The sequence below is a fragment of the Cyprinus carpio genome, chromosome A17, assembly GCF_018340385.1.
Source record: "Cyprinus carpio isolate SPL01 chromosome A17, ASM1834038v1, whole genome shotgun sequence".
NCBI classification, from domain to species: Eukaryota; Metazoa; Chordata; class Actinopteri; order Cypriniformes; family Cyprinidae; genus Cyprinus; species Cyprinus carpio.
In genome coordinates, this window is record NC_056588.1 from 12901347 (window position 1) to 12919058 (window position 17712).

General features: G+C 37.1%; 1 protein-coding gene across 5 annotated transcripts; it reads right to left on the reverse strand.

Annotated features, from left to right (window-relative positions):
* Positions 1-1290: 1290 nt before the first annotated feature.
* LOC109081340 (lysine-specific histone demethylase 1A-like) lies at positions 1291-16970 on the reverse strand. 5 transcript variants are annotated; one of them, XM_042774156.1, is made up of 22 exons: positions 16930-16970; positions 16727-16832; positions 15605-15889; positions 11998-12163; positions 11713-11846; positions 10653-10731; positions 10393-10485; positions 10006-10112; positions 9840-9921; positions 9622-9716; positions 9098-9115; positions 8666-8808; positions 8454-8544; positions 7350-7484; positions 5277-5350; positions 5054-5165; positions 4745-4877; positions 4476-4663; positions 3335-3449; positions 2749-2876; positions 2376-2522; positions 1291-2289 (listed from the first exon to the last, which is right to left on the reverse strand). In XM_042774156.1, the coding sequence occupies exons 1-22, from the start codon at positions 16953-16955 to the stop codon at positions 2101-2103; spliced, it is 2646 nt and encodes an 881-aa protein (XP_042630090.1). In that variant the 5' UTR covers positions 16956-16970; the 3' UTR covers positions 1291-2100. The 5 variants fall into 5 exon arrangements, with proteins under 5 accessions (XP_042630090.1, XP_042630088.1, XP_042630089.1 ...); XM_042774154.1 differs by having other exon boundaries at positions 11986-12163; XM_042774155.1 differs by having other exon boundaries at positions 11998-12166.
* Between the last annotated feature and the right edge of the window lie 742 nt (positions 16971-17712).

Consider the following 17712-nt stretch of genomic DNA (forward strand, 5'->3'; position numbering starts at 1 on the left):
CCAGGTGTCTTTGAGAATATTACAGCACGTCAAATGTGTTAAAATACAAGTTGAATTGTCAAGGAGATCAAATCAATTTTAATATTATGCAATCAGATTATGGAGTCTGTCCTGAGGGGGTGCAGCTCGCATCATTTCCTGCTACCGGCTAACGTTGTGACTCTAGGAAAGTCAATAAATCTAGAGGAACTGGTCTTGAAGTTGTCTGCAGTTAACAGTTCAACATAAAAGCATCCACAAAATACCATATCATCTAATAGACGTGATTTGATGGCGATTCAGCCCTGCGGTCAGTGAACCGAATGTACTCACATTATCAAAACCACTGGACAACTGCAGGATTATGAATTAAAGTATGGTTGTGGCATCGTGGTGCAGGCTGCTCAAGGCTCTAATCATGAACCAAACTGCTGGGGCCAATATCAGCTAAGGTCCCTCAGCACTCCCACAATGCAGTGCAGCTGCCAGGGCCCACACCACACAAACTGGGGCTGTGGCCAGAGGCCTGGAGGGGTTATAGCAAGAACAGAGAGCGGGAGAGAGAGAGTGGCCAAGAAAGCCTCTGGGCAGCATGGCATGGGAAGAGACTGGATAAACTAAGAATAAAAAAGCAAAGCAGACAAAAATGGGAAGGAAATGGCCACAACCAAAAGAAGATTAAAAATGAGACCATGAAAAGAGGCTAAAGAAACTTAAGAGTGCCTGACCAAAATAAGTAAAATTGACAAAAAGCTGTTCACTCCAAACAGCAAGACACATAAATAAAGTTGTGACTTATTATAAAATCTGCTTGGGAACATCCTTTTGCCCTCAGATAAAATCCAGACAGTGTGGATTCCTAGAGAAATTAGCTAGATCTGAATGCATGCTTGAGGCAGATTTTAAGAAAGGATCGTGGTTTAAGCAGACTAAATGATTGGAGTTGTCCAGCAGAGGGAAGGCTGTCATTTCACTGGAAGATCGAGTTATGACATTTTGATTAAAAATGGTAAAATATATAAATAAATGAATGGTTTCACAAGATCAGGAACATGCATTCAGAACTTCTATTATATGGCAACTTTAACTTGACTTGCGGAAGCACTCATGAGAGAGTAATGGTGGAACACAAACACGTTTTGTATGAAACAGAACTAAGCAGGCAAACTTGAATACCAACACAAACAGTGTGAGAAATAGCACTGATGAATGGAAAAGAACAGTAGGTTCTCAACATGTTTTACAGGACAATGTGAAAATGTACATAAATATATCCACAAAGAACCATAAACTACCAGAAAGCTGGGGGTATGAAGCAGACTTCATATTTATTTTTACTACAAAAAAAACAAAAACACAAATATAAAAAAGATTGCAATGACCATAATTAAACAAATAAAAAAACTTCAGAAAACCATGAACTGCTCAAAAAAGATACAAAGCTATAACTGATATTCTATTTTAACAGACCTATTAGCAACACAATGTGAATTTCAGATAATAAGCAATTTTTCCTAACCAAAACATTCAAACTACATAGAAAAGTCATGACATTTGCTTTTGATTTCCTTTTTATTATTATTATTATTATTATGAAAAAATAAAAATGAATGGGTTGGGTAGGCAGTTGGATTTCAACTAATGCATCCATATCCATCTCCTATCTGGTTTTTAGAATTGAAATTTTAATGCTCTGCCTTGAAACATCTGATCCTTTGTGATTGAAGTCTTTGCATGAGTTGCGTTGTGTGTGAATAACAGCCCCTGTCCTCTGCGGGGAACAAACCATTCCAGGTAAATTCCGACATACCTAGGAATTCTTCTGGAACCATCCACCTGTCCTTTCAGATGACTTGAAAGTTAGCCAGTAAAGCTGCTACAGCAGAAGGCAAATGAGTGAAGGGTTGTTTTAAATCTCCAGCTCCCAGATTAGTGAATTATTTCCCTAAAGGCATGTTCTTAAATGCAGACAAACTCTCACATAAACACACATTCCCAGTCTAAGGAGTCACCCGTCGTCCTTACTTGACCTGCCCGCTCTTTATCTAACAAGGCATTCTTTCACTGAATATCCCCAACTCACATTCTCTCTCTGTGCACATCATGAGTGGGTTTAGACGTTTATTGGATGCTGGGGGAGGGCTGTGGGTTTGGATTGGCAGTGGCTTGGCGTGGCATAGTGTACATGGCTCCCAGGAACTGATCAGCGATCCTTCCTGCCTCCCTCAGCCCACTCAGCAGAGCACCATGGACCGTTGCGGGATAGTTTCTGATTGTGTGTTCACCCGCGAAGAACAGACGTGGAACAGGCTGCAAAATGCACACAATCAGCATAACGTCTGCTTCTGGTGACACAAGCATCTTGTGGAAATGAGCAATAAGCTTATGACACTCACCTGTGAGGCTCCAGGTATGGCAGGACCAGGTGTGATGGGCTGGGCCATGAGATCATAGTCATTACCAGATGAACCGGCCGCTACATACGAGTAAGACCCACGAGCCCAAGGGTCGGCTCGCCAGCGACTCACCACCGTCTCCTTTGGCTGCCATGACGACAGAAACAACACACAGTCAGTTTGTTGTTGTTGGAGCAGAGCCAGACGCTTCATACCACAGGAATGAGCCCCAGAGTCTCAGTGTGTGATATATTATAGACATGAATTCTTTTCATTAGATTTAAGTTGACGTTTCCGCTCTACTCACACAAGCTTTTGTTGCACAGTGCGGAACTACAAATTAAATAAATTTCTCTAGCGCATCCAAGTTCACCTGAGGTACTGCACTGCTTCCAAAGATGCCCTTGAGGATTGCCAAACAACGGCCAACGATGACATCATCACTGATATTCTCCATAATGCCTGCAGCCTCTCCCGCCATCAGAGCCAGCAGTATGGGAGCTGAGAAGACACAAAAGGTCAGATTCAAAGTGAGCTCTGAATGACAATTATGCAACTATAATTATCTGAGAGAATTTTTCAACCAATATATTTACTACTGATATATGGTCAATATTGGAAACTTCATTGTGCAAACTCATTTATGCCTATTTTTTTATTTATTTTTTTAACCACCAACACTTAGCGCTTAAATACACAAATAGTTAAATAGCAGGGTAAGACGTAATCTTCAGCAGATCTCATAATGACTATTGAATGAATTAATGTTTTTATATATATATATATATATATATATATATATATATATATATATATATATATATATATATATATATATATCTATCTATATATATATTGTTTTTTTATTTCATACATTATCACCCATAATATCAAAATAATTAACAACTTGATAGCCAGGTGTTTAATATGGAAGCATCCCTAAACTGAAGGATGATTACCTTTGTAGAGATTCCAGAAGAGAAACAGTTCCCCTCGACTGGCCGTAGTACTTCCCACATGTCCAAAGAGGTTAACACTGGGGTCCCAGAATACTCTATCGAAACACAACACGACCTAGAACAAGGACAACAATGATTAGGACAGAATGGGCCTTTTCAAGTGCAGCTGACTGAGTTTCTTCTGTGGAACAGTATATTTCTGGACAAATTTCTCTTTTTTTTGCCCATTCAATGGAAGTCAATGGGCACCAAAACTGTTTGGTTACCAATAGTCTTCAAAATATCTTCTGTGTTCCACAAAAGAAAGTCAGTCATACAGGTTTGGAATGGCATGAGGGTGAGTAAATTGACAGAATTTAACAAACCCTTTAATTAAGCCCCATTAAATGTCCAGTCCAATGCCGCATCATCATAATTCAAAGGTATTCAAGTCCACTTACGAGCCTCTATAAATTACACCATGATAATGCAGTTTTTTTTTTTTTTTTTAAATTGCATGCACATATTTTAGCAGATGCTTACGAAGCAAAATAACTTACAGTACAGTGCACAATGCCACAAAAAAACCAAAAGCTATTACAGAGATTATTTTTGTCACTAAAATGATAAAAATAAAAAAGCACATGCAATCTTAAAAAAAAAAAAAAAAAAATAGCTGATGCTTGCTTTCAATGAAGTCAATGAAAATGCATTTCCGTGAACATTTCTGACATCCTGCAGTGTATGCAGTCAGCTGTTTCTGATATAGCAGCACTATGAATGAATCCGGTACCACACTGTGCCCTCTTGTGACAAAAACAGAAATGGTGCAGGACAATTGCATAATACTGCAGTATTTTTCTGCTGCAGCTGAGGAAGTGAGGGGAGAGAGAGAGTGCAGAGGAGGAGGAGGATGATGATGCATCCTGGACACTCAATATGTGTAGGGGTAAATTCGTTGAAGACTCATTGCGCACACGCCTATATCAATCATATTAAATATGATTTGACCTAACCAGTCCAACCTTAGCTTCACTCTTTATTAGCCAAAGTGGATTTGTTTGATATACACACATAAAATGTCCCATGCTGATACAGACCAGCATTGTCATGACATCAACACCCTCCCGTCTGTGAAGGAATAAACTGAAATTATCCACACCTTGTTGAGGTTCCCAAAGCCCATTCTCTGGACGGCAGCCGTCTTCCATTCTGGCAGGGGAGGCACAAACTGCACGGCTGGTGGCTGCTGCTTCAGCACTCCCAAAGGAAGAGTACATAACACGGCGTCACACTTATAAATGAACGTCTGGGTAGTGGAGCGAGTATTCACCGCAATCACCTCACAACCTGTGATAGGGAGGAAATGATGGTCATAAATGTACATACACAAACACACCAAAACAGCAGGAGCTGGTCTGACTGACTCACCAGATGATGTGTATCGGACTTGTCTCACTGCAGTGTTGAGTTTGATATCCAAACCCTCTGCAAGTGCCACTGGAACGCATGAGTATCCGTTCCGCACCGTTAGGTGACTGCCCGTGAACTCAAAATCATCATCCTGCTCAAACACAGAAAGAAAAGGGACAGGCTGCAGAAGCAAGCTTTGTTTTCTTTCTTTATGCATTTGACTGGGAATGACATTTCCATAGTGAGCACTATTCTCTACAAGTTGAGTTACACAAACACTATTCAGACAAGAAAGGTGATTTGCAAAACAAAGTGCCCGTGCAGTACCTGATCCCAGTGTTTGAGTGAGAGTGTTGAAAGAGGTGTAGCGTTGGCAAACTCAAGGTTTGCAAAGTGCCAGTCAAGAATCTGTCGGTCTCTCGAAGACAGATAAACATCACTGAAAAAGAGATCCACGATGACATTACTTGGACAGTATTTGGAAGGACAGACAGGTATGTTAATGCGACCTCAGTGGGTCTGATTATTTGCATGGGTTGTATTTGATTACCTGGGTGGGTTGGCCTCCAGCTCTTGCAGTCTCTCCTCTAATTTTACCTGCATCTCCACCAGCTCATCATACTCCTGCAGCCCAAAGACAGGATCACAAATCAGCACACGTGGGTTTTTAAATGAAAGATGGTAATACCAGTATCTAGAGAGCACGGTGGCCAGTGGCTGTCAGAATACATATTATAGTAATGCAATTTAAAGATAGCATATGTGGCAATTAAATGCACGCTTTTTACACAGTTAAATGAAAAAAAAAATTGGTTTGACCACAAGTTTATTCTTAACAGTGAACACAGAAGAGTTCAAAATAAGACCTTCCTCTCTCCACAGCACCTGAGTGTGAGGTTTTCGGATGTGTAAACTCATTGCTGAGATCAGCAGTGGTTTCATCCCAGAGGGCAGAGTCATCCCCCTCCAAGAGGGCCAGCCGTTCACCCATCTAACCAGCACGGGAATATTTAAAGAAAACCCTTCCCCTAAACCACATCACACAACTCTGAAATATCCTGCTATAGTTTCTCTGTGTGTCAGTCTGTTACAGTCTACAAGAATGTGTTTTTAGTTGCAAGAAATCCACAAGCACACTGGCTAGTATTATTCTCTACAAGGTGAAAGCACATTCACTAGCATGTGCTGTGCACTAGCTATCTTACAGGCATAGGTACACATTTCTGTTACTCTCGTGACTTTTTACAGGCATATATACACTACTGTTCAAAAGTTTGGGGTGAGTATGATTTTATTTATTTTTTAAGAAATTAAGAAATTAATAGTTTTATTTAGCAAGGATGTATTTAATCAAAAGTGACAGTAAAGACATTTATAAAGTTATAATAAATGTCTGTTTCAAATAAATGCTGTTCTTCTTAACTTTAAATATTAAGCAGCACAATGGTTTTCAACATTGATAAGAAGAAATGTTTCTTGAGCAGCAAATCAGCATATTAGAATGAATTCTGAAAGATCATGTGACACTGAAGACTGCAGTAATAGCTGCAATTCAAAACAGTTATTTTAAATTGCAATATTATTTCACAATATTTCTGTTTTTACTGTTTTTGATCAAACAACTGCTGCCTTGTTAAGCATAAAAGACTTTTTAAAATCTAACAACCCTAAACTTTTGAACAGTAGTGCATATCATAGAAAAAAAGATTTTTTTTGGCCTCTTTAACGACTAATAAGCCTAGACATATTGATTTGTAAAAGGTAACATTTCCCTCTGAATTTGTTTTTATTGAGTATATGAAAATGTGAATAACAGTTTTAATTTTTGCATATCTGAAAGCCAAGGCTTATGGCTACATCTAGACAAGAGTCGTGCACTAAAAGTATACGTTTTAAAATGAAGTCTAACACCAGTGTGAGCAAGCAGGCGTCGAAATTCATGTTTCAACCGTAAATGGTTAGAACACCTCTAATGGGCTACAATTGAGAGTGATTATGTGAATTAACATGCTAAAAACTCACCAGTGAAGACCGTTTAAGTTAGGAATTTCACTTTTTGGTCTGTGGGTGCTTAAGAGAGTACAACCGTGTTAGGCTGTGGTTTGGAATAAGTACTAAAACAAGCCAACTGAAACAGCAGGCTGAAATGGTATTATGCGCCATTACCAAGCGCAGAGGTGTTTGGCATGGCTGGAAAACACGGCTGTGCAGTAAAAAGATATTAAGATTGAGCATGATGGATCCATAGCTGTCAGCAGTCACTAGCAGAGGAGATGCTTGGCTGCTGAATGTGCGATCAGCATTGTTGGAGAGTTAGTCGGCTTCTAGGACAACAAATAAGTTCGAACCTTAGTTTGATTAGACTTCGACTTTAATTTGACAAAAGGGATGGGCTGAAAGGGACAGAAATACAATTTTCCCAACCCATGTTTACCAGTTTTTTGGCCACTGGAATGGAACTTGGGAAATTAACCAAGCCAGAATCTTTTGCAACAAATTGAATTTGTCATTGACATGGTTTCCTATCAGAATTCCTATCTGTGTTAGCGTGCACAATGTTTATATGGTCAGTGTGGGGTGAGGTCATGTGGATTCGGTCAATGTGGGGAGTTTGGTCTACTACCTTGCAGAGTGCTGTGAGGTCTCTGTGTTTGCTCTTCACCAGGAACTCAGCTGTGATGTCTCTGGGTGGCTTTACCTCACTGGCCTCTTTATACTGCTGATGCAGCTCCTTCACTTTCTCCTTAGTAGCCACCATCTGAACAAGAGCAGACACAATCAAATTAATAGGGATATAATGATTAACCGCGAGCTGGTTGAAAATCGATTCAAATATGTGATGATTCAGATCAGTTGAGATTCTAAACAAATCGCTATTCATTCATAGTTTATATGAATGCATGTCTGAGGGGAACTTACTGTCTTTAGAATTAAGATGGTATTTTTTCTTATTATCTTGCCTCTATATAATGCATATTAAAGTTCAAAAGTGCAGCGCTGGAATTGTTTACAGCGGAAACCAAGGAAACGATTTAAGCGCCACCTGCTGGCAGAGAGTGAATCTGCGTCTCATTCAGCTTGTCTGCTGTTTCATGCAAATATTTTTATGCATAGTTTAAAAAAAACTGAAGTCAAACCATTGTGTTTTTGCTTCAAATTTCGAAATTATATAATCTAATTTAGACGAAAAACTGCTCGTGTTGCATGTATGCAGCATCTTTGTTTGGATCATGATTAAAATGCAGTGGTTGCCTCTAATTTTAAATGGAAAGAGCACAGACAAAGCCTTATTTTGTTTATATGAAGAGATTTATTTTATTTGATTTTGGGCTTGTTTTAAAATTTCAATGTAGTTTTGTTATTTACATTTACATTAAATTAAAATTTTGCTATTGTCATTGTTGTTTTTATCCAAAGCGACTTACAAATTAGGACAATAGAAGCAATCAAACCAACAACAGAGCAATAATATGCAAGCGCTATATTAGTATAATATTATAGTGTTATATTTCAATTTCACAATGAAATGTGCAGCATTTTGTCCAAGCAATAATAAAAGGACACATTTAATTTTTAATTTGTCTTAAATCTCATTTTGTATGTGAATCGAATCGTGAAATCAAAATCGTGAATCGAATCGTGAGTTGAGTGAATCGTTACATCCCTACAAATTAATTTTGTGTGATGAGTATGCTGTAACTGATGGAAGTGTAAATGCATGTCTTACCTTGTTAAGAAGGTCCTTAAGCTCCTCTTGAGTCTTCACAATCTTCTTCCAGTGTTCAATCTGCTCATCTTTCACATGTTTCTCCTGCAGCCTGAACACAAATGAGTGACATGTCAAAGCCTACTTTTAATGACAAGAACAACTTTTATTCTGATGCTTAATTTTCAACACTCAGAAACAAAATCTGAAGCAAATAAACAGCGCTCACTCACTGTATAACTACTTCAAGTGCTTGTCCCAGAGACACAGGTTTGTTGTTAAGAAAGTTGAAGTCGAGCTGGTGGCTGAGGTATGACGTTGCCTCTAACAGACGATTGAACTCTTGCTCTACCATCTCATCCTTCTCTTTAGGGACCTTCAGCAGAGTTACAACCATGTAACTTGATATTATGGACGATGATTTATCCACATATACATTGTCACAGTATTAATATGTAATGCGTATATATACATAAATGTGCCAGGTGTTCATTTTTATCAAGTTTTCGGGTAGCAAACTATACTGAACAGGAAGGTGTTCATAAATCATAAACCTGTATTGAATATGCAGTTATCATTGGGTGTTGCTGAGTGTGTAAATAAATCCATTAGAACAGTTCCTCTAATTACATATGTGGTATGATATTATAAACAGAAATACTTACACTCGTGCAGCGCTCTCCCTGTATAACCAGGACAATCCATCAGTTTAAGAAATGAAAATGTTGTGAAAGCGAGTGAGATAAAAAAAGGAAGGGATGTAGCAAAGAGAAAATGTTTAGAGGTTAAGAGGGGGCAGAGAGTGAGAGAGAGAAAAATACCGTTAGATTGTTCTTTTCTCTAAATAGAGTCTGAGTGCTTGACTTTAAACATGGTTAAGATGCCAATCAGAAGAGAATGGGAGGAGCACTGACTTTTCATGTCTGATTTAAAAAAAGTTAACTGGTCTGAAAAACAACTGCATAACATTGTAAACAGAGTGAGGTCTTAAGGGATGCCAAACAGTATCATGAAGATCAAATTGTGACAGTTTTTACATTATATCCTTATTTTAATACATTACTTTTTCTTTTAATATATTACTTCATACTAATATTTCTACATATGATCAGAATATTAGCATATATGTATATTAGCGTATGAACCCTAAAATGATGTGCATCTGTTTATATGTTTCAAGATCACTCACAGCTTGTCCATTGGCCTCATAGAGTGGACACTTCTGTTTGATTTTAGCCAGCTCCATGTTGACCTGTTTGCTGACTACGGCCATAGGGTTTCCGCCAAAGACATACACATCAGTTTCAAACTGTTGCAAAAGCTTCAAGAACGCTGCCAGAACATGTGACTCTCTTTCATGGTCAATAGTGCCACCTCCTGGAGAGATGAGTATCTGATATTTCTTACCCAGTCCAGTCACCACCATAGCACCCAGGTCAGCTACATAGTTCCCTTTCCTGAAAGTGGCTACTCGCCCTCCCACACGATCCTACCAAGAAAAATCAAGCATTGTAAAATAAAAAAAACTCTTCTCAGCTCTACTGGAGAGAGTATCAGAGCTGCATGTACTTACTCTTGATTCCAGAACAGTTACATCCATCCCAAAACTCTGCAGCTGTCTTGCTGCTGCCAGCCCTGACACCCCACCTCCAATCACTATAACTTTTCCAGTTTTCTTTGCTACGAGAACATAAGAGAGTATCATTTGAACAACACTGGAGAACAGAGTGCTTTCTGCATTGTGGTTTGTTACTCTGTCTTTGCATTAGTACCATTTGTCTGTTTAAATGACTGCTGCAAACAAGCTGTTATATATTAATGAAAATACAATACATCAGAATCTATTCTACACCAGACAAATGAAACGCAAGTGTGGTAAAAGCCTTGTAATGCTGTCATCCTGTTTGTTTGACATTAATATCTCTAGATCTGCTCTGTAGTAACATCGAGTCTCAATTACTTGGCAGAGGCTTTACTCTCTTGTAGACACCAAAGTTGATGAACCCATGTCTCTCCAGGTAGCTGTGTATCCGGTGCACTAGGACAGCATCACCTGCAGAGAAGAACCACCGCAGACCAGTTAAAAATATACACATGCATATTTAAACAAATACAACTAAGTCTATACATTTGGTAAAGTGTATACATTTCTTAAGATTAAATAAAATTCTCAGAGAAAGGATTTTGGAATCAGAGCAGTGTCAGGTGAAATAGACTCACTGTTGTATGGAGCTTCTAGCTGCTGCACGGTTGCCTCAAAGGTCAGCTGAATTTTGGGGTTGTCCAACCACAGTTGAAGTTAACAGTCGAGAAAAGACATTTTCACAACTGACTGGAAAACACATGATTCTTGTTGATTCTGAAACATTTTTGTTGAATCAACTTTGAATACAACCTACCCTATCATTAAAAACTTTGGGGTCAGTAAGACTGTTTAATGTTTCTGAAAGAAGTGTCTTTTGCTCACCGAGGCTGCTTTTTTTTAATCAAAAATACAGTAAAAACAGACATCTTGTGAAATATTACAAATTAAAAGAACTGCTTTCTATTTTAATATTTTAAAATGTAATTCATTTCTTTGATGTCAAAGCTGAATTTTCAGCAGTCATGTATTATTATCATCAGGGTTTAAAAAAAAGTTGTGCTTAATATTTTGGAGGGAAAAAAAAAACATGATACATTATACAATTTTTTTCACCATCTTTAATGAATTGAAAGTTCAAAAGAACAACATTTATTTGAAATAGAAAACTTTTGTAACATTATAAATGCCTTTAGTGTCACTTTTGACCAATTTAATGCATGCTTGCTGAATAAAAGTTTTAATTAAAAAACTACAGCTGAAAAATAAATAAATTCCATCAGGTGTGTGATTTCACACAGAGCAGCTTTTACTACACAGAGCCGTTGTTAACTGACAAGCTGCGCAAATCCATGCTGATAATGAATGTTGATTTGCACAGCTTGTCAGTTAACAACGGCTCTGTGTAGTAACAGCTGCTCTGTGTGAAATCACGCACCTGATGGAATTTACTGCTGATTAGAGAACCGGCTTTACTGACGAGATGCACATTAATTATCAGCTGATATTTATCGTGCACCCCTGTAAAAAACTAATGACCTCAAACTTTAAAACAGCATAATATTAGCCAATAAGACTTCTAATAGAGTTTCTACCATAATAACAATGTCTATTTGGCTCCTGTTTATCAGCTTTAAAAAACTAAATTCAAACGCTTTAAATATGATGTCAAAATGATGTCTCCAGCTGCAAACTCACCGTTCGGTTCCGGATGTACAAGAACACTTTCTGAGTATGCTGTGGTCCACTGATAATGTCAGGGAAGCATGCAGCTTCCTGTGATGTCATACGGTCATGTGGGAGACGGCTCTGGAAGGCTGCTCCCTCTACACCTAAGAAGTCACAACATACATTAACACACAACTATTAGTACCACCATTTTCTCCACTTCTATAAGCAAGATAAAATAATAAAGTATTTCAAAGTATTTTAAAGTTCTGTAGAAGGTGCAAATATTTAGATTAGTCCAACCTCTGACTATACCTGACGGTTCCTCAGGTTCGCTGTCATTCTCCTCCTCTATTGGTGGGGCTGGTGGAGGAATTACCTGTTTCCTTTCTTTCTCAGCTTTAGCGTTCCTCTCTTCCTCCGAATAATACTCATCCTCCGACAGATTAGCGAGACTCTCGTCCATCTCCCTGTACTCCACCTGCAGCAGGAGGCACAATAAAAGCTTCATTAAAACCTTGTTCTGCTTCAGCTGGGGTGAAACATGACGATCACAACTGTTTGTGTGTGTGTTTGTAGTAATGGTCTATCCAGATTTTATGTTGGATTTTTTTTAATCTAAAATTACTATGTAGTATGTATTACTGCTGGTTAAAAAATATTGATTTCTCGATTTTAATAGATTCTCTTTTTTATGAAACTATATCAATCAGAATCAATTAGTCTAGCCTGTCAGATAATGAACGGAACATTGCAGCATGCTATGGAAGCATATGGGTAACAAAATTCATTTTGAAATGTAATATGGAAAATGACTATGCAATATGTAAAACAGCGATGTGTTTCAGTATTTAAATTTACATTTTCCAATACATATGTGCAAAATTTAGTGCAAAATGAAAATTAAATTATTTAATTTACATTAGCCATTTCCTACACTAGTTTTAATATGTAAATTAAAACCATTTTAACGCTCTATAAGTTGCAGACTTAAAATAAAACTGTATTACCCAAATTGATTTGATATGTTTAACATGACCAAGCAAAAACTGTAGCAAAATTATAATTTAAATGCCATTTTGAGGCAGGTAAAACGCGTTTGGTCAATGGTGAATACTGACCTATTGTGCGTCCTGTGGCTGAGTCCTGCCTTGATATAATGATTGACAGGTTGGGGGCGTGATTGGCTTGGAATGCATTTTCAAATCCACATTGACTAGTCTACACTGATTGCAGGGTATTTAATGAAAATGCAATTCAAACCTCTTAAGTATAAGTGTCAATGCATTTAAGAAAAATAACAGACATTTAAATCACCATTTTTGCTACCCTTTTGCTGTACATTTGGCTCAGAATGCATTTTGAAATTAACATTGCAATTTGCTACAATTATCACATGGTATCACGATGAAAATGCAATCCTAATTAAAGTGTCCTACCCATAAGTCTAAATGCATTTAGGAAAAATGGCATTTAAATTATAATTTTGCTACAGTTTTTGCTTGAACATGTTAAACATCTACTTAATTTGGGTAATACATTTTAATTTTGCAACTTATACAGCATTAAAATATGTTTTTAATTTACAAATTAAAACTAGTATAGGAAATGACAAATGTAAATTATATAATTGAATTTTCATTTTCATTTTGCACTTAATGTTGCACATATGTATGGGAAAATATTAACCTAAACATACAATTCCATAGCCACCTTCCCATAAAATAAAATAATTTTGCATATTACATTTCAAAATCAATTTTCCTACCCATATGCTTCCATAGCGTGCCTCCCTTCCAATAAATTGCAATAACCTTTGTGATTGGTTACTTTTTGATATGAAACCGTCCCAGATTTCAAATTCTGTCCATTTTATAACAATATTCAAATATTAAATGGCATTTTGGTGCTGTTTAATGTGGAGTGACAGATCACTGTAGCGCCTCGGGTAGAAGCAGCAGCATGAACTGATCGTCTCCTCCGCTTTAACACCAGCTACAGAACCAAATAAACATGAATGAACATCTGAAGGTATGTTAAAAGAAAGAGTACAACTTACCGAAATCTGTATCCTGTCTCATGTAATCACTCAATCGGTGTTTCAACCGCGAGAAGACGACAACAGCTTGTAAACAATGTCACGTAACATCACATTTACCACAAAAGAACACATTCGACAATGATCTCATTAGTCAGCTAGAAAAAATTTACTCTAGAGAGGAGCATTTTGCTAAATATAGGCACCATATAACATATTCATTTAATTTAGTTTTTTACTGTTCTTCAATATTTAATTTTGTTTGAAAAAATCCGTCAAGTTTTTGTGACAGCCACCATTTAAATGTTTAATAAAAAAAATTGGAGTACAAATATAATTTTGCAATTTAAAAGTTAAAGGCTAAAGAGTTTTTTTTTTATTAAAATATCCAAAAACCACTAGAACAGTGTTATATATTTTGCTGACTTGTGTACTTACATTACCCCAAATGAAGAGTTTAGCCCCTTTCACACATACAGGCTTTACTGGTAAATTACGGCAAGTTACCATTAAGAGATCATGTGTGAACGGGACCTTTTCAAAAAACCCGGTAAATTTGTTCTGGCAAACATATCGTTCTTATGGAGATGACATGATTACTCTGAGCTGTTTACAAAGCTCCGCTATTTTTTTTATTAGATTTCTTATATAAATATGTGTTAGATGGACATCTTTGACCATTCGGGCCTCGTAGCTTTTTCAACGTGTTGCGCTTCTCCATTCATCAGGGCTGTGACTCTGCAACTGGATACTATTATGCACGTCTCGTACTTATGAGCAAAACATTTTGATTGACTAGTGATGTTAGTTTGGCTGAGAGTGAAAGGTTTTTTTTTTTTCACAGCCAAACACTGCATGCCGGAGATCCAGCACTGTGCTGGAGAACTTTAAGCACTGATATATTTTAAGTGTTTGTTTACAAATCAGCAAATTTTAACCTTACATATTACTGATTCTCAGGTATATTTTACAGCACTAGTTGAGAGATTTTACTACTTGAGAAAATTTGTAATTACCTGTACCTGATATATATCCAAAATAATCGATACTGAATCGAATCAAAATCAAATCAGAAGCTTGTGAAGGATTATTGAATCGAATTGTGAAATTTGTGTCAAATCCCAGCCCTACTATGTATTCAGATTAGTAATTAGAACAAGTTAAAATTTCAGAGTAGTGGTCGACTGATATTGGTTTTTTGACAGCCGATGCTGATGCCGATATCTTGGAAAGCAGGAGGGCCGATAGCCGATATATTTATTATAATTTTTGTTTTTTTTTATATTTAAGAAATTTGAAATCATTTGACAATGGATAAAAAAATAAATGTGTAAAATAAACTTACTTATACTTTAGACAACAAAGTATTTTTCACAAATAAATAAATATTTAATAAAAATATAATTAAAAAGGAAGTAAACACTGTAACCAAGTATTCTGGGAAGTTTGTGTGCATTGGGAATCATATTTTTCAAATAAAGCCAGGGTAACACTCATTTTACTTACAGCACACAGAGAAAATGACAGAATATGACAATGGGCAAATGCATAAAGAACAGCATAATTTGAAATCACGAGTTTAAGAGGGAGAGTGTGCTCAGGCGCTGCTGTTGTCAGCTCCGTCAAAATAAAAGTCCTCGAACACATCTGCCAAGCAGAAAAACTTATCTGCCGATGCCATTATTTGAAAAGTGCCAAATATCAGCCTTGGCGATATATTGGTCGACCACTATTTCAGAGCAATAAAAAATAACGTATTAATTAGTGCCAATAAATTATTTCACTTCACTCAGTTTTTCCTGTCTCAGTTGACTTAGCTAAATATATAGGCCTGACTCAATTATCCCTGTTCACAGAACAGGAAAAGTTCATAGAGATGTTTACCTTTGCTCTTTTACGGCGACTGGTCCTGCGTCCCTCTGCAGAATCTTGATCAACCCCTCCTGGTCCAGGAGGGTGCAAAAGAGGAGGTCCACCTGGTTCTCCACTTGGAGAAGCTCTCTCTTTCTTTTTCACATCTGCTGAACCTGGGCCAGAGGGGCCGGCCGGACCAGCTTGAGGAGCAGAGAGGGTTTCAGGAGCACGGTCTCCACCATTACCCCCTGAGGAAGAGGAGGAACCTGGGTCTAACTTCTTATTGGACAGCATTACAGATGAAAGAAGCCTTTCCTGAAATGAGGAAACAATTGCTGAAGGTAGGTGTACAAACAAAAGGTGATCAGAACATATAAACAGAAAGAATCCAAAATGCTCTCCATTTATACATCTGTGGATCCCTGTCATAACTCATAAATGTTTAAAGATGAATAATGATCAACTTAGATTCCTTCCACACAGTTTGGTCCTATAACTAACATAACGAATGTACCGTTTTCTATCACAGAGCACATGTACCAATGGCTGTGAAAGCTCAAAACAACATGAGGTTTGCAGAACCTCACTTGTGCACCTGCTCTGAACCAGCAGGCATTGTTGGAGAGACCCAAGCTTGCTAAACTTACGAATTTTTTGCATTATTTCTCTGCTCAATAGACCGTGAGCATACCGTTATCAAAACATGATCACAAATCCAGCAGTACCAAACCTAATTAAAGCTGTATTTGAAGCAAACTGACTCTTTTTATCAGAAACCAACGCAATAAATAACCGGCTTGGATATAATTAAAGTTTAGCGTTGTTAATAGAGCTAGCAGATAAACGATTTAACGTTACTGCACATATTTAGAAAATGTAAAACGTATTTTATCAAACGGTCACAATTATTATTTTTTAAACTAAAAGAAATGGGACAATTACTGTTGTGCTCATGCACTGGTTAGCTAATATGCTATTGCTAGCGACACGAGCTGTTCTCTCTGCTTATCAAACTGCAAAAAAAAAACTCAATTCTTCATTACCATTCTTTACAATTATGACATAAAATATTAAACATTTATACATCTTATGCGTTAGTCTTATTTACCGTCTTGCGATCTGTTTATTAAAAAAAATATTATTCATATTTACCTCCTCGCGGCTATGGGGAGTGTAGCACAAAGAAAGAAACAGACGGCTGTCCCTACCGGAAGCGCACAACCAATCCGGGTAGGCGACGAGGGTACAGAGGCGGGATCTAAATTGCCCAGTGTTGTAATAGGATAAAAGAGCAATCGATCAAATGTTTCAGAAAGTCAGGTTTATTTTATGCATATTTGGCATCCAACGTTCACCTGTATGCAAACTTAAAAGGTTCCATGCATTCAATTGACTCAAGTGGATCAGGGGCCCTCAGGGCTCACTACTAGGACCTCTGTAAATTTGCAAGGGAGACACAGATTGTCTTAAATTTATTTAAAATAAAGCTCATCATAATTATATAATTCGACAATGCTAAACAATTTATAAGTTCAACATGGACATAATTTATCATGCCACTCTGTAAAAAACTGTGAAAATATTTTAATAGAAACGAGTTGTAGCCTAAATAGTTTTTTTAACAACAAAGCTATATTTATGAATATTAAATTTAGTAAATAACAACGTTTAATACTTACAAACAACATATTTATATATTTTTCTATGATAAACCATCATAATCCACCGGACAGAAGTGGAACTGGGAGGAGTCGTTAACGGATCCCACAGGAATTTGCATTACATCTAGCAGACGCTTTTATCCAAAGCGACTTACAAAAGAGGACAATAAGAGCAGTCAAAACTAACAAAATAGGAGCAATATATTAGTGCAAATGTAGATAGAATAGAAAAAATAGTAAGCTAGTGTTTTTTTTTCTCTCTCCTTTTAAATTAAAAAAAAAAAAAGGGAAAGGAATGAATGGGAAGTGCCATAAGCTGAATCCCACCTGTCGCAAAAAGTCAGTGACTTCTCTTATAAAACAGCTTTTTTTCGTGGTAAACTCTAAAAATAGTTCAATCCAAAAGTATTACTTAGCGTAAAACATGTTGAAGATTAGCTTATAGGCTGTCGTTTCATTAAATGATAAGCTGTTCCT

Coding starts and splice junctions, on each gene's coding strand:
- LOC109081340 (XM_042774153.1), bottom strand. CDS start 16,955: ATGGAACCTTTTAAGTTTGCATACAG. Junction 10,113..10,392: donor GAGAGTAAAGCCTCTGCCAA/GTAATTGAGACT, acceptor ATGTTCTCGTAG/CAAAGAAAACTGGAAAAGTT. Junction 4,664..4,744: donor AGTCCGATACACATCATCTG/GTGAGTCAGTCA, acceptor TCCCTATCACAG/GTTGTGAGGTGATTGCGGTG.